The sequence below is a fragment of the Bubalus bubalis genome, chromosome 20, assembly GCF_019923935.1.
Source record: "Bubalus bubalis isolate 160015118507 breed Murrah chromosome 20, NDDB_SH_1, whole genome shotgun sequence".
In the NCBI taxonomy this organism is placed as follows: domain Eukaryota; kingdom Metazoa; phylum Chordata; class Mammalia; order Artiodactyla; family Bovidae; genus Bubalus; species Bubalus bubalis.
Genome location: NC_059176.1, coordinates 49347722 through 49374778, shown reverse-complemented (window position 1 = coordinate 49374778; position 27057 = coordinate 49347722). Strand labels below are relative to the sequence as shown.

General features: G+C 46.9%; 1 protein-coding gene across 1 annotated transcript; it reads right to left on the bottom strand.

The window, feature by feature from the left end:
* Window positions 1–2263: 2263 nt before the first annotated feature.
* On the bottom strand, window positions 2264–17221 carry RLBP1 (retinaldehyde binding protein 1). The gene is made up of 8 exons (XM_006058194.3): window positions 16932–17221; window positions 14051–14144; window positions 13653–13781; window positions 11485–11689; window positions 9414–9592; window positions 4837–4995; window positions 2985–3095; window positions 2264–2666 (listed from the first exon to the last, which is right to left on the bottom strand). The coding sequence occupies exons 2-8, from the start codon at window positions 14060–14062 to the stop codon at window positions 2508–2510; spliced, it is 954 nt and encodes a 317-aa protein (XP_006058256.1). The 5' UTR covers window positions 14063–14144; window positions 16932–17221; the 3' UTR covers window positions 2264–2507.
* Between the last annotated feature and the right edge of the window lie 9836 nt (window positions 17222–27057).

Here is a 27057-nt window from a genome sequence, read left to right as displayed (position 1 = left end):
GAAGAACTGACTCATTTGAAAAGACCCTGATGCTGGGAAAGACTGAAAGCAGGAGGAGAAGGGGATGACAAAGGATGAGGTGGTTGGATGGCATCACCGACTCGATGGACATGAGTTTGAACAAGCTCCGGGAGTTGGTGATGGACAGGGAAGGCTGGCATGCTGCAGTCCATGGGATCACAGTCAGACACAACTGAGCGACTGAACTGAACTAAAGAACCAAAGCTGCCCCCAAGAACCTCTGCCTGCAGTGTTTTCCATATCCTGATTTCCTTTGTAAATTAGAGCGCCCAAAAATCAGAGGGTGGGGCGAGGAGGGCTCTGGCAATAAGGGACCAGGGGGAAGAAGGAAGTCATCCAAGAGGAATCAGCCAGGGCTTTCCTCAAATCTGGGAGACAACTCTTCTGCAAAACAATTATAAGTGTAGCTTGAAAGCTTTAACAAAGCTCATTCCTTTAATCTTTTCAGCTCAGCCTCATCCTCTCCCGGCTTCTACCAACACCTGTACTGTCGACTCACCAGTGCCCTCTATCTCGGCAAATACAAGCCCCATTCTCCTATCACTTGCCCCCAGCAGCATGCTTCTGTCCTCACCCTGGACATAGCCTTCTTAGCTCCAGATATTCTAGATCTCTTGGGGATGAGGCTGCAGAGCCCTCTTCAATCAGAGCAGCTCCACTCTTTTCAGGCTTAATAGAGTTCATGTAAGGTTTGATATAGAAAGGCTTCAGGTTTTAAAGAATTTGAAGACAGGTTTGAGAGAAATCCTCACTGGTTGTGTATGCTCAGTCACTTCAGTCATATCTGACTCTTTGCAGTCCTATGGACTGTATCCTGCCAGGCTCCTCTGTCCATGGGATTCTCCAGGCAAGAAAACTAGAGTGGGTTGCCGTGCCCTCCTCCCGGGGATCCTCCCAGCCCGGGGATCAAATCTAGGTCTCCTGCATTGCAGGTAGATTCTTTACCGCTGAGCCACCAGGAAACCCTCTTCACTGGTCAGCCACCCATAATAACTTGCTGTGATTCTTCCTCCAGCTCTGAGGTTGTATGTATATCATTTAAGAAAATAGAGATTGTTGACTGTGAAAGTGATAAAGGAGAAAGTTACTCGGGTGATGAGTATACACTACAAACCCCAGAAATGAAAGAAAAGATACAAGGAATGAATGCATATATATGCACAGTCACATATAGATGTACATGTACATAGCCACACTGGAAAACAAGAAAGAGAATTCAGTGGCTTCAGAGAAATTTCCAAAGGCATGAAAGCAGAGGGCACTGGATTGAACCCACAGCCCAGGAAACAGCTGAGGGTCCTGCACCAAAGGGTGTGCCCAGCACCAAGGGTGCTTTCGTGCTCAGAAGGAGGCAAGAGCAGGGAAGTCTTGGGATGAGTACTGAGGTACCTCAGTGAGAAGAGCCAGGCCAGTCGACCCTCACCCATCACCACAAGCTGGATAACAGGAACAAGCGTCTGTCTGAGTGGGTAAGTTCATGCAGGACCTCGGGAGAAGAATCAGTCAGTGCCTCTGAGCCCCATGCCCGGAAGAAGCCAGGCTTTCCCCAAGAGGGAGCAACATGCCCAGCACACACTCAAAAATCACCAGACGCTTTGAGGAAAGCCAGCTCCACAGAAAGAAAAGCATTTATGTTTGTCTAAATATGCAGAGCTTGAAAGTAGAAGCTCACTGCTGTAGGGTGAGACTGCAGACAAAGAAGAGCTTTCACCATATAACTTGAGGTCTGGGAGGGTGCTCAGAGAAGATACCATCTGTAAATCTAAGTAAAACCATCCGTGGAGGCAAGGGGTCTGGAGGAGACAGCTTTGGTGGAGGGACTCCACAGACAGAAGGAGGGGGACACAACAGTCACCCTTGAAGGAGGTCCAAGCTCCTGACCATCACTGCATACATCAGAGGAGGAGGACCCGACCACCCCAAAATGGAGCCATGTCAACAGTGCTTCCACTCCGTAATTCAACATTGAAAACCTTTCACCTGCCTACCAGCCACTAAGGTCACTATACTTGCTAGATCCTTTGGACTCATATCCCTCCTCGTTTGGGCTGAGCAACTAACACTTTTACTTTACTCCTCTTTGATCTTTTATTTTTTTTTTATTTTTAGGGAGGAAGAAACCTGTAACACCAGACTCCTTGCCTATTTTCACAGATCCTAAACAGTAAAACTCTATTACAAAGGAAATCATTCAGAAGCTTGACTAGAGTCTTTGAAACTCAACCCCATACCAAGTCTGTGTCCTAAAGCTTCAGAGGCAGTAGAAATATTAAGTATCCTCACTTTTTCATGCTCAGGAAATTCCCCTGCTTTTTTTATTGGCCCCCAGCTTGGGAGGAGAATGACATCTGAGTTTGCCCAAACTTAGGAAGGTTCAGAGGAACCACAGTCACCCCAGGAAGCCCTTTTTCACAGCATTCTGGGTCCAGGGCAGTTGAGGAGAGGCCTAGGGATGCTAACTACAGGTCAGATGGCAGGAGATGTTCTCAGAAGGCTGTGTTCTCAGTTTGGTCCCGAGGACCAAAGAGCTGCTCAGCAACGGCTTTGCCATCATACTTGGGCAGTGTACCCCCAAAGTCGGAGGGCAGGATGTCCTCGTCAAACTCCTGGTAGAAGCTGGAGAGGTCTTCTCCATGGACAAATACCTGCAAGGAAGCAGAGGAGATGGGTCTGAGCAAGGAGGTACCCTAGGATGAGGTTGGGGGGGAAGAGGAACAGGAAGACAAAGGCACGCATGCCATCTCTGCCTGGTGATGTCCTTCTCAAAAGTCCTCTTTGCTGTGCTGTCCATGGGATCCACTTAGTTCCAAGTCTTCATACAGAGCCCGAGGAGGTGGGGTTCCCTCCTCCTCCACCCTCATCCCTCTTGTCTCCTGAACCCTTTCCTGCTACAAGCCCTTTCACTCACTCACCCACACACCAGACGATCAGTGGGCACCTTCCCTGTGCAGCTATGCACTCACCCTCTGGAGCAATTTGCTCTTCAAGAAGGGCTTGACCACGTTGTAGGTGGTGGTGAAGTACCAGGGCTGGTAGATGAAGTGGATGGCTTTGAACCGAGCTGGGAAGGAATCCTGCAGGGACAGACAGCACCCCCACCACACGGCCCCATGACCTCAAAGGTTCCCACTCGCTTTCCCACTACACTGCCCCTCCCCACAACACAAGGACAGAGTTGTCATCACACAGTTGCCCCAGAGGATAGCCCACTGCAGGTTCCATCCCCAGGCCAGTACCTGGGGAGCCCTGGTTATGCCGTAGGTCCAAACTGAAGGAAGGATGCCCCAGAAGCAGCCCAACCCTCTTCCTGCTGATGCACAAGACTGTCATTAGGTGGAGTGGAAATGGAAAGGTAGCCTTGCTTGGCTTTTAGGTGACCGAGTTTTTTCAAATCCACTTGCCTGCTGAGTAGGCTACAAGCTGTGATAGACCAGAGGGACACTATTGTCATGCCTTATGGTCCTGATGTGCAGAACCGACTCATTGGAAAAGACCCCGATGCTGGGAAAGATTGAAGGCAGGAGGAGAAGGGGACGACAGAGGATGAGATAGCTGGATGGCATCGCTGACTCGATGGACATGAGTTTGGGCAATCTCAGGGAGTTGGTGAGGGACAGGGAGGCCTAGCGAGCTGCAGTCCATGGGGTCACAAAGAGCTGGACAGGACTGAGTGACTGAACAACAATTGTCCTCCATCCCCTCCCGTGACCCTTACCTCCCATCTCTCCTTTCCAAAGCAAAGCAGATTTAAGATTAGATTCAGTTCAGTTCAGTTCAGTCACTCAATCGTGTCCAACTCTTTGCAACTCCATGGACTCCAGCATGCCAGGCCTCCCTGTCTGTCCATCACCAACTCCTGGAGCTTGCTCATGTCCATCGAGTCAGTGATGCCATCCAAACATCTCATCCTCTTTCATCCCCTTCCCTTCTTGCCCTTAATCTTTCCCAGTATCAGGGTCTTTTCCAATAAGTCAGTTCTTCACATTAGGTGGCCAAAGTACTGGAGCTTTAGCTTTAGCATCAGTCCTTCCAATGAATACTCAGGACTGATTTCCTTTAGGATGGACTGGTTGGATCTCCTTGCAGTCCAAGGGGCTCTCAAGAGTCTTCTCCAACACCACAGTTCAAAAGCATCAATTCTTTAACACTCAGCTTTCTTTATGGTCCAACTCTCACATCCACACATGATTATTGGAAAAACCATAGCTTTGACTAGATGGACCTTTGTTGGCAAAGTAATGTCTCTGCTTTTTAATATGCTGTCTAGGTTGGTCATAGCTTTTCTTCCAAGAAGCAAGCATCTTTTAATTTCATGGCTGCAGTAACCATCTGCAGTGATTTTGGAGCCCAAGGAAATAAATTCTGTCACTGTTTCCATTCTAAGAAAGGACGTCAGATACATGAGTATATAGGAGTGAGTTGTCTTGGGGCATTAGTGCTATCTCTTTCTCAGGATAAATTCACATGCAGAGGGAGACAGCATGACAAAAGGGGACAGAGAATGGGATTCCAGGTCAGAAGGTGCAGTTCAAGTCCCACCTCTGCCCCTTGATAGCTATGTGACCTTGAGAAGTCACTCAAATCTCTGAGCCTAGGTTTCCAGGTTTGTAAAATGAAGCAGCGAAGCAGGGAGAGGATGTTTTTAAAGAGTGAATGAACTGATGAATGTGAATACATGGCAAACTATGGATCACCGTGAAGTGTTTGTGGTTGGGGTTGTGATTATCCAGCATCATTAAACCAGAAAACCGGGCCCTCCCTCTCAGTCTTCCCACCCATGATAGGCTCCTGCAGGACAGAGTTCTGAGGCCTCACCTGGAGCATGTCCACCATCTTTCTGAGATCGGAAGGCCGAAGTCCGGCAGCCTGCTGCATGGTGAAGCCCTTGAAGTTCTCAATGATGCAAAAGCCATTAATTTGAGTCTCCTCATTCTCCAGTAGCTTCTCTAGGATGAAGCAGTATGCCTGCAAGATCTTGGGCACAAAGTGAATGGGCTGTAAGATCCAAGCCATAAGGACAGCTAAGGCTCAAGGTCCTAAGAGGAAGGCTTCCCTAGTGGTTCAGTGGTAAAGAATCCACCTGCCAATGCAGGAGACTCGGGTTTGACCCCTGGTCTGGAAAGATCCCACTTGCCACAAAGCAACTAAGCTCTTGCGCCATGACTACTAAGTCTGAGCTCTAGAGGCCGGGAGCCACAGCTACTAAAGCCCGTGTGCCAAGAGCCTGTGCTCCACAAGAGAAGCCACTGCAATGAGAAGCTGCATACTGCAACTGGAAAGTAGCCCCCGCTCACCGCAACTACAGAAAAGCCTACACAGCAATGAAGACCAACACAGCCAAAAGAAAGAACATTTTTAAGAACGGTCTTAAGGGAAGAGCTATACCAGTGAGCAAATTAGAGGTAATCTGTCACAGGCTTGGAGCTGGGATAGTCCACCTCTCTGAATGTATCCCAAGAAAATAATCAAATCATCTTCAGTGTCATATCCATGGTTAGATGCCAGAGTGTCTATCCTTATACCATTGTAACAGTGGAACAACCTAAATGTCCAGCAATAAGGGACTGGTGAAATTATGGTATATTCACACCATGGGGTATTCTGGAACAGTGATATATAAGACTAATGATACAGAAAGATATCCATTTATGGTATATTATTGTACAATACGATCCATGTTTATAAGAAAAAACGTGTACGTCTGTATGCATTTGCATGCACATATGTTTCTAGGTTTCTTGCAAAAATAGACTTGGAAGAATGTCAGTGGTAGAAATCTCTGGATGGTAGAATTCTGGATGATTTTAAATTTGTGTTTTTTTTTTTTTTTGTATTTTCTAAAATGAGTGGTATCATTTATGTAATCAGAAAAAAAATATTTGTAAGTCTCTTCCTTAGCAGATATATGTATGCTTCAGTCCTAAAACCAATATCTTATTCAGTAGCAGACACTACAGTAGGATCAGGAACAAGATAAGCATGCTCATTTCCCCCTGCTGCTGCTGCTAAGTCGCATCAGTCGTGTCCAATTCTGTGCGACCCCATAGACGGCAGCCCAGCAGGCTCCCCCGTCCCTGACATTCTCCAGGCAAGCACACTGGAGTGGGTTGCCATTTCCTTCTCCAATGTATGAAAGTAAAAAGTGAAAGTGAAGTCGCTCAGTCGTGTCCGACTCTTTGCGACCCCATGGACTGCAGCCTACCAGGCTCCTCCGCCCCTGGGATTTTCCAGGCAAGAGTACCGGAGTGGGGTGCCATTGCCTTCTCCATCATTTCCCCCACCACAGAAGTATTGACCAATGCATTCAAGTTTTTTTGTTGTTGGTTTGTTTTGTTTTTGTTTTAATAAGGGACATAAGAGCTAGAAAAGGAAAAGAAAAAATGTCCTCTAATTACAGATATTATGATAGCATTCTTAGGAAATCTGTATATGACTAACATAAATAACAGGAAAATTCAGTAAAAATACTAGGATATGAAACTAAGAGACAAAAACAATAATCCTCATAGATGCAAAAAATAACCAATTAGGAGATATAATGGAAGAGAAAGTTCAACTAATAGCAAAAACAATAAAATAAATACTTTAACGACAAATGTGCATAAGGATTGAAAACTTTGAAAAACTTCTGGACGCTCAAAATGTATTCATAAAAGGGAAGGCATCCCTTTTTTGTGGATGGTACCACTGGCCATGGATGTTGCATTCATACTGATGCTGATTCTCCTTGTTTGTTATTTATATTAATGTTACTCCAATAAAAATCTTCTGACATTTCTCCTGAAGCTAAACGAGTTAATTCTAATTGTTTTAGGGAGGGTAAACATGCAAGAATAGCTAGAAAAGCCCTGAAAAAGAGGAGCATTAAGGACCAAACAAATCCCAACAGATATTGAACATTCTATACTGGACATGGAATAGCAGACTGGTTCCAAATAGGGAGAGGAGTACATCAAGGCTGTATATTGTCACCCTGCTTATTTAACTTCTATGCAGAGTACATCATGAGAAACGCTGGGCTGCATGAAGCACAAGCTGGAATCAAGATTGCCGGGAGAAATATCAATAACCTCAGATATGCAGATGATACCACCCTTATGGCAGAAAGCGAAGAACTACAGAACCTCTTGACAAACGTGAAAGAGGAGAGTGAAAAAGCTGGCTTAAAGCTCAACATTCAGAAAACTAAGATCGTGGCATCTGGTCCCATCAATTCAGTTCAGTTCAGTCGCTTAGTTGTGTCCAACTCTTTGTGACCCCATGGACAGCATGCCAGGCCTCCCTGTCCATCACCAACTCCCAGAGTTTATCCAAACTCACGTCCATTGAGTCGGTGATGCCATCCAACCATCTTATCCCCTGTTGTCCCCTTCTCCTTCTGCCTTCAATCCCTCCTAGCATCAGGGTCTTTTCAAATGAGTCAATTCTTTGCATCAGGTGGCCAAAGTATTGGAGTTTCAGCTTCAACATCAGTCCTTCCAGTGAACATTCAGGACTGATCTCCTTTAGGATGGACTGGTTGGATCTCCTTGCAATCCAAGGGACTCTCAAAAGTCTTCTCCAACACCACAGTTCAAATGCATCAGTTCTTTGATGCTCAGCTTTCTTCGCAGTCCAATTCTCACATCCATACATGACTCCTGGAAAAACCATAGCCTTGACTAGATGGATCTTTGTTGGCAAGGTAATGTCTCTGCTTTTTAATATGCTGTCTAGGTTGGTCATAACTTTCCTTCCAAGGAGTAAGCGTCTTTTAATTTCATGGCTGCAGTCACCATCTGCAGTGATTTTGGAGCCCAAAATAATAAAGTCTGACACTGTTTCCACTGTTTCCCCATCTATTTGCCATGAAGGGATGGGACCAGATGCCATGATCTTAGTTTTCTGAATGTTGAACTTTAAGCCAACTTTTTCACTCTTCTCTTTCACTTTTATCAAGAGGCTCTTTCATCTGCATATCTGAGGTTATTGATATTTCTCCTGGAATCTTGATTCCAGCTTGTGCTTCATCCACTGGTCCCGTCACTTCATAGCAAATAGATGGGGAAACAGTGGAAACAGTGACAGACTTTATTTTGGGGGGCTCCAAAATCACTGCAGATGATGGCTGCAGCCATGAAATTAAAAGATGCTTGCTCCTTGGAAGAAAAGTTATGACCAACCTAGACAGCATACTAAAAAGCAGAGACATTACCTTGCCAACAAAGGCCCATCTAGTCAAAGCTATGGTTTTTCCAGTAATCATGTATGGATGTGAAAGTTGGACTATAAAGAAAGCTGAGCACCAAAGAATTGATGCTTTTGAACTGTGGTGTTGGAGAAGACTCTTGAGAGCCCCTTGGACTGCAAGGAGATCCAACCAGTCCATCCTAAAGGAAATCAGTCCGAAATATTCTTTGAAAGGACTGATGCTGAAGCTGAAACTCCAATACTTGGGCCACCTGATATGAAGAACTGACTCTTTTGAAAAGACCCTGATGCTGGGAAAAATTGAAGGCAGGAAGAGAAGGGGATGACAGAGGATAAGATGGTTGGATGGCATCACTGATTCAATGGACATGAGTTTGAGCAAACTCCTGGAGTTGGTGATGGACAGGGAGGCTTGGCGTGCTGCAGTCCATGGGGTTGCAAAGAGTTGGACATGACTGAGCGACTGAACTGAACTGAACTGATCCTGTCTCTATAATTAAAACAATGTGGAGCATGAAAAGACAGACCGATGGCACAGATTAGAAAGTCCAGAAATAGATCCAAACACCTATGAAGATGCAGAATATGATAAAGATGGTGTCTCAAGTCACTGGGGGGAAAGATGAACTTTTAAATACATGTTGTGACAACTAGATGGCATTTTCTAAAATAAGTTTGTACATTTTTTTAAGGCTTGGTGTCACATGCCAACGTCCTCCCCAGATGAACCCTATATCCCCAATTATGACAGCTCTCTTAAGGCTTGGCAAGTGAAATCACACACATACACAAATGCAAAGAACTCAGGCGCTTAACAGATTGGAACCCATGCTTTCCAGAATCTCTCCCAGTCCACAGTCCACTAAGCCCTGTTCTCTGTATTGCTCTCCACTTTCAGCATTTGGCAGGGTTGATCCCAGCTCATGGCCCCAACTGTCAGTCCCATTCAGTAGGGATACAGGGGGCAGCCATGTACTGGCCAGTGGGCCCTGCCTACAAAGCTGCTGGGTTTTCCAGCTGCCACGGCACATCCAAGGAGTTCTCTTCCTGCCCGGAAAGGGCTTGGTGCCATGAGTTTACCAGATATTCCCTCACAAACCTTGCCTCCCGGGGAGCCAGGAATAAGGTTCCAGTGGAGACCAGATCTAGAGAAGGGAACCCAACCCAGAGGATGGCAGGGAACCAGGCGAGCCCCCACTGACCTCATCAAAGGTGATTTCTTCCGAGTCCCAGTTCTCAATATTGAAGAGCATGACCACTCGGCCATACTTGTCCCGCGTGGAGAGGACACCAGGGTAGCCAGCCTCAACGGTGCAGCGGACGGCCTCCGGGGACAGGCTGTCGAAGAGCTCTGGGTACTGCAGCCGGAAGTTCACGTAGCCTGGCAGAGGCGGAGCAGAGGAGGCCCCTCAGAGAGCCAGCCCCTCCCGAGGTGGCACATGGTTGGCATGCAGAGACCCGGGCTCCTGCCTAGCTCTTCATCTACATGCTGTGTATAACCCGGCAGGGTACTCAACCTCTCTGTGCCCCAAGTTTCCCCTCCAAAAGATAGGAGGATAATGCTGGCCTATCTCGCCAAGTTGCTGTGGTAATCAAACAAGATTCCAGGTATGCTACGGTCTAGCACAGGGAACTGTGCTCAAAGTTGTGTGGCAGCCTGGATGGGAGAGGAGTTCAGGGGGAAGGATGTCTGAGTTGCTCTGCTGTCCACCAGAAACTATCACAACGCTGTTAATTGGTTATATCCTAATGCAAAATAAAAAGTGAGAAAAAAATGCATGAATTTTTCCAGGTATGAATGCCATCAGTAAACTGTATAGATGTAATCAGTAAACATCAGTAAACATTAGTAAACATAAGGTATAATCGTAAATCTGAGGACAGCTACTACTGGTTATTTTTCTCTTTCCCATGAGTAGAAACACAGGTGTTTCAGTTGGGCACAGGTTAGCTGAGCAGGGGTGGGGAAATGACCCCCAGATAAAATCCAAACCCCAGGTAGGACACAGAGGTCCCTTCTAATTTCAGCGGAACTTTTACCAACGCCATCCTGAGCCATCCTGAATGGGTCCTTTCTTCTCTGCGGTTGTCTCCTCCACCAGACCCTGGAGGTGCCAGGCTCAGAGGAGGAGTTTGGGAGGCATTTGCCAAGGGAAAGGCACTGACCTCCTGGCTGTTCCCCCAACACCCCAGGCAGCCACCATGCAGTGTTGGCCCTTGCCGTACCCTCTGCCTTATTGCTCTCTCCTCGGGCATCTCACTTCTTTCTAGTTTTTCTTTGAAAGTTTCCTTTGCACTAGAGCCTTCCTAATCATTTTACCTAAAACTTCAACCCCTCAATCCTTTATATCCACCTCTTTTGTTTTTCTCTGTATATTTTTAATTGTCTGGATTGTTATTTCTACCATTAGACTATCAGGCCCAGGAGGGCAGACAGTTCTTGTCTACTTTGTTCTCAGCTGCATCCTTTGGCCTGAAACAGCCATTGGCACAGAGCAGCAGTGAATTAACATTTGTAGAAGGAAGGAAGGAGTTAGGAGAAGAACTTCCCTGGCAGTCCAGTGGTTAAGATTCTAGGCTCCCACTGCAGGGGGGCACTGGTGGATATCTGGTGGGGCAACTAAGATCCCACAGCCAAAAAAAACCAAAAAGAATAATGAAAAAAAAATTTTAAGAAGAAGGAGAATCATTAGGCTGCTGAGCGCCTGCTCAGACACTGTTCCCTCCGACAGCACCAAAGACTTGATTCCCTTAGGACACTGGTCTCCATCCAGTGGGCGTGGCCAGGAAGGTTCTGTCCTCCAGGCTCACTCCCAGGGCAGGCACCATCTTCGATTCCACTCTTTGTGAGGTTTGAGTACCTGCGAGGAATCAGGCTCATACCTACTTTCCATGCAGTGCTCCAGAGCCAAAGCATAGGAGGGGCCGGTGGGGGCGAGAGGGAGCAGGGCTTGGAGAGGAAGCTCTCGCATCTTGGGCTCCCAGTTTGGGTGGCTAAGTTCTGCTCATTGAGAGTGGAAAGAGGGGCCGGATCTCCAGGAATCTGGTCCTGCCAGACTTACTCCTTTGTCTGAACAGAAAAGGATCTCGAGACTATTCAGTTCACACACCCATTTTACAGATGAGGAGAAGGAGGCTCAGATACAGTCACTTGATAGAGCATGGGAAGGAGGTGGAGTGGCCAGTCTCCTCAGTGCCTGGATGAGGGTCCACACCACCCTCATGACCTTCCCCTCCCACTCCCCAACCCCCGCAACCTTCCTGGGGCCTCACCTCTGAGCAGCTCGTAGGCGCGTCCCACGTGGAACTTGCGCGCGCGGATGAAACGCAGGAAGAAGGCGCTGTCTTTTCCCTGCACCCTCTCCGCCACAGCCACGGCCAGCTCCTGCCCCGAGGCTGCCTCCGCCTGCACCAGCTCCTGTAGCTCCCGCACTGCCTCCTCCCGGGTCTCTTCCTTCTCATTCAGCTCGTCCTTGGCCTGGAGCAGGGGCAGGGTGCAGGCACAAAGTCAGGTAGGCGCGGTGCGGGAGGCTCCTCCCGGTGCCAGACCGGCGGACGGGCAGAGGGCACGGCAGGTAGTGCCATCGCTCCTCTGCCCACGAGAGCAGCATCAGCACTGGCAGCAGCTCAGACTGCCAGTTATATTTGGAGAAAATTAGGTCAAACTGCTCATCCTGGGTTTGTTTGCAGGAGACGGCCAAAGGACTAAATGTTTCTAACCACAACAGCCTATGCTTACTGGAGCCCTGAATTAGCACACTGCTAAGTCCTGGGTGTTCTTTGGAAGGAATGATGCTAAAGCTGAAACTCCAGTACTTTGGCCACCTCATGCCAAGAGTTGACTCATTGGAAAAGACTCTGATGCTGGGAGGGATTGGGGGTAGGAGGAGCAGGGGACAACAGAGGATGAGATGGCTGGATGGCATCACTGACTCGATGGACATGAGTCTGAGTGAACTCCGGGAGTTGGTGATGGACAGGGAGGCCTGGCGTGCTGCAATTCATGGGGTCACAAACAGTCGGACACGACTGAGCGACTGAACTGAAGTCCTGTAGATACTTTTTTTTTTTTTTTAATGTATTGACTTGTCTGCTCTGGGTCTTAGCTGCAGCCCACAGGAGCCATGGGGTTGCAAAGAGTCAGACATGATTGAGAGACTGACACACACACATTCAAACTCCTAGTTGGGGCATCTGAAATCCTAGTTCCCTTGACCAGGAATAGAACTCAGTTCCTCTGCACTGTGGAGGGCAGAGTCTTAGCCCCTGGACCACCAGGGAAGTCCAGTACATGATGTTTTTAAATCTTGGCCACAGTCCATCACAAGAAGGTTGTATTCTTATCCCCCATTTCTCAGGGTGAGCAGATTGAGGCTCATAGAGGTCGAGATATTCTTGCTCAAGATCACCCAGGTAAAAAGAGTTGAAGTTGAAACTCCTGATCAGGTTGAACTGTTAATTGCTTCACTCTTCTGCGTCCCAGGTTCATTTCTGATCTTCTCAAAATTAAAGATACCATTAAATAACAAAAAAATTAAAGATACCAGTCAGATGGCAGCCTGCCCTCTCCCTCACATTCCTCCCCTTGAATAAGCCTGGAGAAATCCTGAGCATGCCAGGGGCTGTTCTTTCCTTGGATGGCATGAGGGGCGAAGGTAGATCTGGGGGAACTCGAAGCAGCTTTCCCTTGAGATGCCCAGGGAACAGAGATGGAAGCCAGGAGCCCAGGGCCAGCTCAACCCCAGGCCAGCTCTGCCACAGTTTGATCATCTCTGAACTGGTCCGACAACCTTCTTTCATAGATAACGAAGACAAGACCCAAAGAGGGAAAGCAGTTTGCTCAAGATCACACAACAAGTTGGAAGTCGTTGTGATATTAGGACTTGGGCCCTTTCCTATTCAGTTGGGGGCAGCAGTTGTATCCGTGCTCTCTAAGGCCATTGCAGATCAGGGTTCCTCATGTCTGAGTCCAGGATGATCCCTGGTCCAGAAGCCCTAGGTCCCAGCCTTGGTTTCAAGGAACCCTGTTGATGCCATAATCTTAGAATCGGGTAGCCTGGACATCTGGTCGACCCAATTGCTACCATGGCCCTGACTTCAGAATAGCCCCTAGAACAAGTCAGTCCTTTAGGTCCAGAATAACCCGGAGGGCTGATACTGGACCTCTTCTACAGGAGAGAGGATGTTATCAGTATTCCCTTATGTTGGGACTACCATGACGGCCCAGTGGCTGAGACTCGGTACTCCCAATAAGGGGAACCCAGGTTCAGTCCCTGGTCAGGGCAGTGGATCTCACATACCGTGACTAACAACTCCTGCATACCACAACTAAAGATCCCACACGCTGCAACCAAGACCTGGCACAGCCAAATAAATAAATAAATATATTCCCCCTTGTTACCTCCCTATCTGTCCCTTCACACACCCCCAGGCCACCTCACCTTCTGCAAGGTGTGGCGGGGCAGCTGGCTGCACGGGCCAAAGACAGGTCCATGGTCTTTGGTCGTAAGCCTCTCCAGTTGGGCACGGAGCTCCTGTTCCTCTTCAGGGACCATGCGGAATGTGCCCGCCTGAGGAGGGAGAAGCCAGGAAAAGGGAGGAAAAGGCCCCCATCAGCCTGAGCAAGCCAGCCAAATGGGTCTGCTCAGACCCCAAGCTAGTGCTTTTGCCCAAGGTCACTGTTGAACTTCCTCCCTGCGGGTGGGGTCAGGGACTACCGAGAGGTTTGAAGGGTGAATACCCATAACCCTGAGGAGAGCAGATAATGGAGAAACAGGGAGGAAGAAAAGGAAGGAGGGAACGTGGACAGAGGGGAGCCCCAGGGCACGGGGGTACTCACCCCCTCTGACATGCTGTCTCTGGAAGACTGTGAGTGCTGCAGACAAAGAAGGAGCCCACTTCGTCCGTCCTGGCCTCTCAAGGCAGCCTCCTTTCTAGGGGAGACATGGAGAAGTTCTTCTGTTATTGTCTCAGAACAATGAATCTCAGATTTTTGAGTGCATCAGAGTAACATGAGGCATTTGCTAAGAATACAGATGCCTCAGCCCTGTGCCTGACTCTGAATAGGAGACCAGACATCTGTATTTTAAAGCAGTACCCCAGGGACTTCCCTCATGATCCAGTGGTTAAGACTCCGTGCTTCCAGTTCAGGGGACCCGCGTTCAATTCTTGGTTGGGAAACTAAGATCCCACCTGCCATATGGCGCAGTCAAAAAAAACAAAGTAGCACCCCCAGTGGCCCTGAATAAGGTGGTTCTTAGGCTGTGCTTTGGGAAACACCCCTCTAAGAAGGAGCACACACAAATATACTTCGAACTTCAGTTCTTAAAATGAGATGGCCCAGCCAGGGAGAAACTAGAACAGGCTTCCATTCTTGGTTACATGGTCACTGAGGGATAAGGCAATCCCTCCTCCCGTTTGTGTCCCTCTTTTTCCAGTCCCAAGGGGCACCTGAGAAACTCCCCAGCCTAGTGAATGGCACCATTCCAGTGAATCCACTCCCTGGAGGGATGATGGCTAGTTACATAACCATAACTGGATGTGTGTTCAGTGCCTTGTGATGCACTTTTCAAATCCATTGTCTGGGAGCCAGCATTATGATATCCACTTTACATAAGAGGAAACAGGCCCAGGAGAGTAGGTGATTTGTCCAAGGTCACACAGCCAGATATAGTCAGGGATCAGGACTCAAGACCAAGCTGTTACTTTCCATCAGCACCAAGAGGCAGCCTGTTGTGGCAGAAGTCAGATCTGGGTTCAAATTCTGTCTCTTCCCCTTGCAAGTGATGTGATCTAACCTGAATCGGGGTTGTCCCCTATAAAAGGGAGGTGGAAGGTTATGAAGATTTTATTAAATAATGTACACAGAAGCAGTGGGAGGCCAGCAGAAAAAATTTCATCCTTTGCCCATGTGACACCCCACTGAGTATTTTTGGAGACAATTCTATTTTCACATTTTCCCCTCTCCTACCTAAACATCCTCAGGCCCGTCACCACTCCACTCCTGCCTCCGACCAGGTTCCCGTCGGTGAGTTCTGTCACCTGGTCACTGTTGATTAGTGGCAGAGGTGGGACTTGAACCTATGTCTGCCTGACACCAAGACTTTTTTTTTGACACCTAGAGCCAAGACATCTCCAGGCAAACTCTTAGGACAGCAGGTGTCACAGAAAACCACACTTTTGAGTCAGAGAGACCCAGGTTTGAATCAGCCTTTGTTATTTATCACCCATGTGACTTTAGGCAAATAAAACCTTTCGGAGCCTCAGTTTTCTCATCTGCAAATTGGGGATAATAGCCACACCTACCAAACAGAGTAGTAATGAAGATCATAGAAGTTCTGTAGGGTCCCTAGCACAGTGTTTTGCGCTGAAACATAGTTCCCCTTCTCTTTCTTAGCACCATCCTGATCATTACCCCAGCTTGCAGAGAGAGGCTTAGAAGATTCCAGGGAGTATCTGAGGATCTTCTATCTCCTACCTATCCCACTCTGCAACCCCAGCAGGACAGGGAAGTTCTGGGGGGCTGTAATCCACCAACAGGAATAAAATCAAAGTCAACTTTCTGAGAGAGAGACTTCCAAATATGCAGGAAGATATATAAGATAGACTGAAATGCGACTGTGTTCTCATTTCGGTTTTGCTGGAACAGAAATGGCAAGGCTAATAGAACTCCCTGAGCGAGAGGCTCAGACAGGAGAGACAGTAGCTAGACACCCCCAGAGAGTTAAGCAGATCATCACAAGATCAAGGGTCTTAGAAATGAAGGGTTAAAGTCAGTACAGCAACTCTTTTTAACATACGCCCAGGGATGGGAGGGGAATTGGGGGGAGAATGGATACAAGTATATGTATAGCTGAGTTCCCTGTTCAACTGAAACCATTACAACATTGTTAGTTGGCTATGCCCCAATACAAAATAAAAAGGGTTTTAAAAAATAAAATAAAATATCCCCAGGGGACTTCTCTGATGGTCCAGTGATTAAGACTCTGCACTGCCAATGCAGGGGATGTGGGTTTGATCTCTGGTTGGGGAACTAAGATCTGACATGCTGTGCATGGCCAAAAAACTAAACATAAAATATGTCCAAATTACTAACTGTGATTTTAAACTATTGATTTATGAGTTGTATACATGGAAAAAAAACCCCACACCTCACTTCATGTCAAAGCTATTCCCTGCCATCTAGGCTTGCCAGATAAAATATAGAATGTCCAATTACACATGAATTTCAGATGAACAAAAAAGTTTTGAAGCGTTTAAGTATGTGCCATACAATATTTGGGACATACTTATACTAAAAAGGGCTTCCCAGGTGGCACAGTGGTAAAGAATCCACCTGCTAATGCATGAGATGCAAGAGACTCTGGTTCAATCCCTGGGTTGGAAAGGTCCCCTGGTGTAGGAAATGGCAACGCACTTCAGTATTCTTGTCTGAAAAATTCCATGGATAGAGGAGCCTGGCAGACTACAGTCCATGGGGTTATAAAGACTGAGAACACAAACACTTACACTAAAAAAGTATTTGTGGTTCATCTGAAATTCACATTTAACTGGGTATCCTATATTTTTATTTGCTAAATCTGCCATCAGGTTGGTCGAACTCAACCTGAAGAATGGCCAGTTGGTTTCAGTTTTAGGGGCAGCCTGGAATCTCCCCACCACAAACTCCTTACCCTAATCCTAAGCTTCCTGGCCCAGCCAGGCCCCTGCTACTGACTTACCTGACAAGTTAGCAGCTCCTCCTTGGGACACCTGGTGCCTGTGTCCTCCGGGAGCCTGGAGGTTGCCTCTGCTGGGGGCGTGGTCCAGTCAGCAGGCTGGGATTACTGGGTCACAAGGAACTTCTCAGGGCCCACAGTTTCCGTTTAAATCAGGCTCACAGGGAGGCCCAGATTGGGGCAAGTGACGCACCAAGGGGGAGAGGGGCTCAGCTTGGGCCTGGCTACAGCTCCCTCAAAGCCCTCCTTTGTGTGCGGCTGCTCCAGAGTTCCTGCTTAGCCATGTGGAAGCCGGGCCATGGGGGTGGGATCTGGGTCAGTCCCATTCTCTCCTCCCCTTCCTCTCTCTCATTGCAGGGGGGGTCTGAGAAAGCACTCCCTAGGGTAAGACATGCTGGAGATGGAGGGAAAATTGAAATGTGATCATTGATGAAATGGCAGTGGCAGAGAATCTGGGCCGGTCACCCTCTCCCTGAGCCCAGCAGGGCCTGGCATGGTAGGGCAGGGAGCAGGGCCCACTGGGGAAGGTAACTGGTTAAGGCTTCGTGGGGAAAGGACAAGACCAGGCTGACCCACGTCTAGGCAGGGGTGTGCAGTGATAAGAGCCGGCTTAGGAGCCATTCTGCCCCCTCCAGCACCTTCTAGCTTCAAGAAGTGACTTCAGCGCTGAGTGACTCAGTTTCCTCCTCAGAGAAGTGGGGATCATTAGAGGAAGTCCTATTCCCCAGGATCTCAGAATGGGACTGTATTTGGAGATACAAGTGGTAATTAAGGAAAAATGAGGTCATCACAGTGGCCCCTAATCCAAATCACTGGTGTCCTTATAAGAGGGAATGTGGATGCTGATACACACAGAGGGAAAACTGCGTGAAGACCCAGGAAGAAGGCGCCATCTACGAGTCAAGGAGAGAAGTCTCAGAAGAAACTAGCCCTGGTGACTCCCTGGCAGTCCAGTGGTTAGGACTCTGCACTTTCACTGTGAGGGCCCCGGTTCCATTTCTGGTCAAGGAACTAAGGTCCCACAAGCCGCGTGTGGCATAACCAAAAAGAAGGGAAAAAAAGAAACCAGCCCTGCTGACACCTTGACCTTAAACTTCTAGCCTTCAGAATTGTGAGAAATGAATTTCTGTTGTTTAAGCCACTCCGTCTATAGTACTTTGTTACGGCAGCTTTAGCAAACTGATAGAGATGCGTCCTTGGATTTTTTTTTTTTCCCCAGGTACTTCACAAAGTGTGAGAGCAATAATGAAAGGAGGCGGTGGTGAGAGCTCAAGCTGCCCTGTGGGAAGGAAACATAGAGACCCCAGAAGCGTGCATGCGTGCTCAGTTCATGTCTGACTCTGCGACCCCATGGACTGTAGCCCACCAGGCTCCTCTGTCCGTGGAATTTTTCAGGCAAGAATCCTGGAGCGGATTGCCATTTCCTTTCCCAGGGGCTCTTCCCTACCCAGGGACCGAACCTGAGTCTCTTGCATTGGCAGGCAGATTCTTTACCACTGAGCCCCCAGGAAGCCCAGAGACCACAGAAGAGGCTCTGTCAGAACTGGATGACGGGAACTTCCCTGGCAGTCCAGTGGTGCAGACTCTACACTTCCATTGTAGGGGACACGGGTTCGAGCCCTGGTTGGGGAAACTAAGATCCTGCACACCACATGGTACAGCCAAAAATAATAATACAAATTACTTAAAACAAACAAACAAACAAACTGGGTGATGAACTCCATCATGAGGAATATTCTTTTCTACCAAGAACGCTTTCGAGTTGATGGCACAGCCCTGACGGGAGTGGGGATTTTCAGGATGCTGACAGGCCACAAGGCCCTGTGTAAGGAGCAGAGCTTTCTGTGGTGTTCTTCTGCTCACAGCCCTTCTGTGCCTCTGCCCTGCCCCTCCCCCCTCCCAAGAGTCACGTTCACGTCCAGCCTTTCTGGCTGGAACAATGGTGCCGCTGTGTGAGTGGGGACACTGCCCTGTGCAGGCTGCACTGGCAGACCCTCTGGGCTCCTTGGCTCTCTCTGCCAGGCTAGAGGCACAGACGGAGGGGCCTCCCTCCTGGGCCAAGGAGGACCCCAGCGGGTGGCCAGGCCTCAACCCCCCAACTTTGAGAAGTGGGAAAACCCAGGTTGAGGGACATTCTCAGTTCAGTTCAGTCGCTCAGTCGTGTCCGACTCTTTGCGACCCCTTGAATCGCAGCATGCCAGGCCCCGCTGTCCATCACCAACTCTCGGACTTCACTCAGACTCACGTCCATTGAGTCAGTTGTTAAGGGAAGCACACCGATTAAAACCACCCACCCTGGCCAGGTACCATAGTAACCATTTGCATGAGTTGCTTTATGACAGGAGATCCTAATAAGGAATAAGGAACTAATAAGCCACCTCCAACCGGAAGAGTTCAGGAAATGTCGAAAGGAGACACCGCGTGTCCGTCCACTTGCCAGAATCCCTCTCGCTAGCATGCATCTTGACTGAGCGATGTGTGCCGCCACCAAGAAAGACTCTGAATTAAAATGATTGGCCAAAGACCACCCGGAAACTAATCCCATCACCATAAAACCCGAGACTGCGAGCCACGTGGCAGGGCAGTACTCCTGGGTTCCCTTACACTACTGCTCTCCACCCGGGTGCCCTTTCCCAATAAAGTCTCTTGCTTTGTCACCACATGTGTCTCCTCGGACAATTCATCTCCGAGTGTTAGACAAGAGCCCAGTTTTGGGCCCTGGAAGGGGTCCGCCTTCCTGCAACAAGTGATGCCATCCAGCCATCTCATCCTCTGTCGTCCCCTTCTCCTCCTGCCCCCAATCCCTCCCAGCATCAGGGTCTTTTCCAATGAGTCAACTCTTCTCATGAGGTGGCCACAGTACTGGAGTTTCAGCTTTAGCATCATTCCTTCCAAAGAAATCCCAGGGCTGATCTCCTTCAGAATGGACTGGTTGCATCTCCTTGCAGTCCAAGGGACTCTCAAGAGTCTTCTCCAACACCACAGTTCAAAAGCATCAATTCTTCAGCGCTCAGCTTTCTTCACAGTCCAACTCTCACATCCATACATGACCACTGGAAAAACCATAGTCTTGACTAGACATTCTACATCTTCCTTAAAATTGCACAGTGGTAATGAAAGTCCCTCAACTAGTGTGGGCTGACCCACAAGGATTGGCAGTCACCTTGCGCTCTAAAAAGCTCCACGTTCCCTGGCCGTCCAGTGGTTAAGACTCCATGCTTCCACTGCCGTGGGCCCTGGCTCAATCCCTGGTCAGGGAACTAAAGATCCTGCAAGCTGCATAGTGTAGCCAAAAAAAAAAAATTAAAAATAAATAATAAAAAGCTCCTGTTCTTAGACATAGACATAAAGAACAGATTTATGGACACGGGGGAGAAGAGAGGGTGGGATGTATGGAGAGAGTAACTTGGAAACATATATTACCATATGTAAAACAGATAGCCAATGGGTATTTGCAGTTTGACTCAGCGAACTCAAACCAGGCTCTCTAAAGACCTAGAGGGGTGAGATGGGAAGGGAGGTGGGAGGGAGGTTCATGAGGGAAGGGACATATGTATACCTATGGCTGATTCATGGTGATGTTTGGCAGAAACCAGCACAATTCTGTAAAGCATTTATCCTTCAATTAAAAAAAAAGTTCCAGTTTTTCCAAGAGGCATGCTCATTCATCCCATGAAAAGGGTCTGCCCTGTGGCAGTGGGGGAGAAGGAGGTGCCAGAGATGAAAGTAACGAGAAGTAGAAGAGTAAAATCAACCAATATATTGTTCAAAGAGTATTTTCAAATTAGTAGGTTTAACAATATGTGACGGCTCAGCGGTAAAGAATCCATCTGGAATGCAGGAGTTGCATGTAACTTGCGTTTGATACTTGGGTCAGGAAGATCCCCTGGAGTAGGAAATGGCAACCCACTCCAGTATTCTTACCAGGAAAATTCCATGGACAGAGGAGCCTGGTACAGTCCATGGGGTCGCAAAGAGTCAGACATGACTGAACACGCATGCAACACAACAATACAGGGAAAAACCAGTTGGTGCTTTCAGAGGGCAGGTTGGTTTTAACTCCCACCACTAAAGAAAAAGACACAAGTATTTGCTATGGACTGGATGTTTGTGTCTCCCACCAGGTTCTTATGTTGAAGTCCCAACCCTCAATGTGTTGGTATTAAGAGGCAGGTCTTCTGACAGGTGATTAGATTTAGATAAGATCTTGCCAGTGGGGTCCTCGTCATGGGATTAATGCCTTTATTTAGAAGAGGAAGAGGCCCAGACCAAGCTCTCTCTCTCTCTCCATGTGAATACGTGGAGAAAGGCCTCAAGCACACAATGAGAAATTGGCCATCTGCAAGCCAGGAGGAGGGTCCTCACCAGAGCTTGACCATGCTAGCCCCTTGATCTCAGGTTTTCAGCCTCCAGAACTGTTAGGGGAAAAAAAATGTCTCTTGTTTAAGCCACCCAGTCTGTGGTGTCTTGTCATTGCAGTGTTTATAGGAAGGAAGCCATAGAAAGGGAGAGGTTAAAGATGAGTTTGAGCAAACTCTGGGAGATAGTGAAGGACAGGGAAGGCTGGTGTGCTGCAGTCCATGGGGTGGGAAAGAGACGGACACGACTGAGCAACTTAACAACAACAGTGACCAAGTTCAGAGAGGGGGAAGTGACAGGAAGTGAGTTTCTTGCTGAGAAGATGGAAGAGAATAGGATTCGGTGCTCCAGCAGAAGTACTAGACATAGCCAGTTTGGTTGAACACTCTCCCATCACTACAAGAAGCCAAAGAGAAGAATTTGTGCTGATGACAGTGAGTTTAAAGATTTAGTATAAAGTTCAGGTCATCTGCTGAGAGTAAAGGAGGAGATAGGAAACTTTGAAATAATCTTCATAAAGAAAAAAATTGTTAAACTTATTAGGGAAGATTGACTGTGTTGAAGCCTTGAGATTGGTGACAATGGCTTTTTCTTCTTTTTCAAATTGAAGAATAGTTGATTTATAATGTATTAGTTTCAGGTGTAAAGCAAAGTGATTCATATATATATATTGCTGTTTAGTCGCAAAGTCATGTCCAACTCTTTTGTGACCCCCATGGACTGTAGCCATCAGGCTCCTCTGTCCATGGGATTTCCCAGGCAAGAACACTGGAGTGGGTTGCCATTTCCTTCTTCAACGGATCTTCCCAACCCAAGGACTGAACTTGTGTCTCTTGTGTTGGCAGGTGGATTCTTTACTAATGAGCCACCAGGGAAGCCTATATATATATTCTTTTCCAAATTCTTTTCCTTTATAAGTTATTACAGAATGTTGAGTATACTCCCTGTGCTATACAGTGGGTCTTTGGTGATTATTTATTTTGTGTATAGTAGTGTGTATATGTTAATCCCAAACTCCTCATTTATCTTCCCTCCCTCTTTTTCCTTTGGTAACTGTTAAGTTCGTTTTCTATGTCTGTGGGTCTACTTCTGTTTTGTAAATAAGTTCATTTGAAACTTTTTTTTAAGATTCCACATATAAGTGATATCATATGATATTTGGTTTTGCCTGGCTTATTTAACTTGGTATGATAATCTCTCAATTCATCCATGTTGCTGCAAACGGCATTATTTCATTCTATTTATGGCTAATATTCCATTGTGTTAATATGTATATACCACATCTTCTTTATCCATTCATCTGTTGATGGACATTTATTTTGCTTCCATGTCTTGGCTATCATAAATAGTGCTGCAATGAACATTTGGGTGCATGTATCATTTTGAATTATAGTTTTGTCTGGATGTATGCCCAGGAGCGGGATTGCTGGATCTCTTGGTAACTCTATTTTATTTTTTTGCCACGCTGCAAGGCTCGTAGGATCTTTGTTCTCTGATCAGAGATTGAACCTGTGCCCGTTGTATTGCAAGCTGAGTTCTTAACCATTAGACCACCAGAGGTGCTTCCCTGGTGGCTCAGTGGTAAAGAATCTGTCTGCAATTCAGGAGACAAGGTTTCAATCCCTGGGTCAGGAAGATATCCTGGAGGAGAGCATGGTAACCTACGCAAGTATTCTTGCTGAGAAAATCCCATGGACAGAGGAGCCTGGCTGGCTATGGTCCCTGGGGTTGCAGAGTTGGACACAGCTGAAGCGACTACATATGCATGAGATCACCAGGGAAGTCCCTAAGTCAAAATATTCATTTTGAAATTTATTTCATTGAAATAATTTAAAAACCTATTTTTCTAAGGATGTGTTCATAACTTTGCACCCATTTAACAAATATCTGAAGCACCCACTATGTGCCACTTCTCCAGACACTGGGAATACAAACAGTGAGCTGTTAAAAACTTAACAGCTTAAGTTAAGGCTTAACTTAAAACTTCAGATCAGATCAGTCGGTCAGTCGTGTCCGACTCTTTGCGACCCCATGAATCGCAGCATGCCAGGCCTCCCTGTCCATCACCAACTCCTGGAGTTCACTCAGACTCACGTCCATCGAGTCAGTGATGCCATCCAGCCATCTCATCCTCTGTCGTCCCCTTCTCCTCTTGCCCCCAATCCCTCCCAGCATCAGAGTCTTTTCCAATGAGTCAACTCTTGGCATGAGGTGGCCAAAGTACTGGAGTTTCCGCTTTAGCATCATTCCTTCCAAAGAAATCCCAGGGCTGATCTCCTTCAGAATGGACTGGTTGCATCTCCTTGCAATCCAAGGGACTCTTAAGAGTCTTCTCCAACACCACAGTTCAAAAGAATCAATTCTTTGGCGCTCAGGCTTCTTCACAGTCCAACTCTCACATCCATACATGACCATAGGAAAAACCATAGCCTTGACTAGACAAAACTTTGTTGGCAAAGTAATGTCTCTGCTTTTGAATATGCTATCTAGGTTGGTCATAACTTTCCTTCCAAGGACCAAGCGTCTTTTAATTTCATGGCTGCAGTCAACATCTGCAGTGATTTTGGAGCCCCCCCAAAATAAAGTCTGACACTGTTTCCACTGTTTCCCCATCTATTTCCCATGAAGTGGTGGGACCAGATGCCATGATCTTCATTTTCTGAATGTTGAGCTTTAAGCCAACTTTTTCACTCTCCACTTTCACTTTCATCAAGAGGCTTTTGAGTTCCTCTTCACTTTCTGCCATAAGGGTGGTGTCATCTGCATATCTGAGGTTATTGATATTTCTCCCGGCAATCTTGATTCCAGCTTGTTTCTTCCAGTCCAGCATTTCTCATGATGTACTCTGCATATAAGTTAAATAAACAGGGTGACAATATACAGCCTTGACGAACTCCTTTTCCTATTTGGAACCAGTCTGTTGTTCCATGTCCAGTTCTAACTGTTGCTTCCTGATCTGCATACAAATTTCTCAAGAGGCAGATCAGGTGATCTGATATTCCCATCTCTTTGAGAATTTTCCACAGTTTCTTGTGATCCACACAGTTAAAGGCTTTGGCATAGTCAATAAAGCAGAAATAGATGTTTTTCTGGAACTCTCTTGCTTTTTCCATGATCCAGTGGATGTTGGCAATTTGATTTCTGGTTCCTCTGCCTTTTCTAAAACCAGCTTGAACATCAGGAAGTTCATGGTTCACATATTGCTGAAGCCTGGCTTGGAGAATTTTGAGCATTACTTTACTAGTGTGTGAGAAGAGTGCAATTGTGCGGTAGTTTAAGCATTCTTTGGCATTGCCTTTCTTTGGGATTGGAATGAAAACTGACCTTTTCCAGTCCTGTGGCCACTGCTGTTTTCCAAATTTGCTGGCATATTGAGTGCAGCACTTTCACAGCATCATCTTTCAGGATTTGGAATAGCTCCACGGAATTCCATCACCTTCACTAGCTTTGTTCATAGTGATGCTTTCTAAGGCCCACTTGACTTCACATTCCAGGATGTCTGGCTCTAGGTGAGTGATCACACCATCGTGATTATCTGGGTCATGAAGATCTTTTTTGTACAGTTCTTCTGTGTATTCTTGCCATCTCTTCTTAATATCTTCTGCTTCTGTTAGGTCCATACTATTTCTGTCCTTTATCGAGCCCATCTTTGCATGAAATGTTCCTTTGGTATCTCTGATTTTCTTGAAGAGATCCCTAGTCTTTCCCATTCTGTTGTTTTCCTCTATTTCTTTGCATTGATCACTGAGGAAGGCTTTCTTATCTCTTCTTGCTATTCTTTGGAACTCTGCATTCAGATGCTTATATCTTTCCTTTTCTCCTTTGCTTTTCACTTCTCTTCTTTTCACAGCTATTTGTAAGGCCTCCCCAGACAGCCATTTTGCTTTTTTGCATTTCTTTTCCATAGGGATAGTCTTGATTCCTGTCTCCTGTACAATGTCACGAACCTCATTCCATAGTTCATCAGGCACTCTATCTATCAGATCTAGGCCCTTAAATCTATTTCTCACTTCCACTGTATAATCATAAGGGATTTGATTTAGGTAATACCTGTATGGTCTAGTGGTTTTCCCTACTTTCTTCAATTTAAGTCTGAATTTGGCAATAAGGAGTTCATGGTCTGAGCCACAGTCAGCTCCTGGTCTTGTTTTTGCTGACTGTATAGAGCTTCTCCATCTTTGGCTGCAAAGAATATAATCAATCTGATTTCGGTGTTGACCATCTGGCGATATCCATGTATAGAGTCTTCTCTTGTGTTGTTGGAAGAGGGTGTTTGTTATGACCAGTGCATTTTCTTGGCAAAACTCTATTAGTCTTTGCCCTGCTTCATTCCGTATTCCAAGGCCAAATTTGCCTGTTACTCCAGGTGTTTCTTGACTTCCTACTTTTGTATTCCAGTCCCCTATAATGAAAAGAACATCTTTTTTGGGTGTTAGTTCTAAAAGGTCTTGTAGGTCTTCATAGAACCATTCAACTTCAGCTTCTTCAGCGTAACTTAAACCCTTCTAAATCAGAATTTCTTCAGAATGAAGTCAGCTGGTTCTTCTTAATAATCCTTTGGACTTCCCAGATAGTAATATCTTTTTCAAACCTTGGCCATTTTTAAGTATACACTTCAGTAGTATTAAGTATATTCACGTTGTTGAGAAACAGATCTTCAGAACTTTTTCATCATAAAACTGAAACTCTACACCCATTAAACAACAGCTCCCAAATCCCCCCTCTCCCCAGCCCCTGGCAACCACCATCTACTTTCTTTTTGTGTGTGTGTGCTGCACAACATGTGGTATCTTAGGTCCCCAACCAGGAATTGAACCCACATTCCCTGCAGTGGAAGCTCAGAGTCCTAACCACCGGACTGCCAGAGAAGCCCCTTCCATTCTAATTTCTCTTTCTTGGAGTTTGTCTCCTTTAGATACCTCATATGAGTGGAATCAAACAGTGTTTGTCTTTTTCTGACTGGCTCATTTCACTTAACATGTCCTGTGGGTTCATCCATGTTGTAGCATGTGATAGGATTTCATTCCCTTTTTAGGGCTGCATAGTATCCCGCCTTATGGATATACCACATTCTGTTTATCCATTCATCTGTTGGCGGACATTTGGGTGTCCGAATGTTTTGGTACACTGGCTTAGTTGCTCCGTGGCATGTGGGATTTTCCAGGATCAGGGATTGAACCCATGTATCCTGCATTATCAGGTGGATTCTTTACCACTGAGCTACCAAGGAAGCTCCCTCTTTTTAAAAAAAAGAAAATTTTTTTACATGCTACTTTGATTATTCCCTCAAGCAATGTCATCCTTAAACCCAGGCAACTGGAGTGCTTGGGCTTAGTGGTGCCTCAATGGCCCCCTTATTTGATGATGATGAGTCCAAGGAACTTGAAGGGTATATCCTCTGAAACCCACATACTCTCCTTTAGACCATACTCGGGGTACCTTCCCAAACATCTCCAAGCTCAGTTCCTCAGTCTATACTGACTTCTTCCTAAGTTCACCCTTCCCGGAGTAGACCTGTTAGTGTGTATAGCCCTGGGCCCAAAGGTAGTCAAGGGTAGCCAAGGGCAGCTTTCAGGGAGACACGTGGTGTGGATTTTCAGACTGAGGGTCCACATGCAGGCATATGAAGGCCCTTACACTGCAGGACTGAGTGGGAAATGACAGGGGGCCTCCATTTGTAGTTTTTCTCTGCTAAGTCACTTCAGTCGTGTCCGACTCTGTGCAACCCCATAGACGGCAGCCCACCAGGCTCCCCTGTCCCTGGGATTCT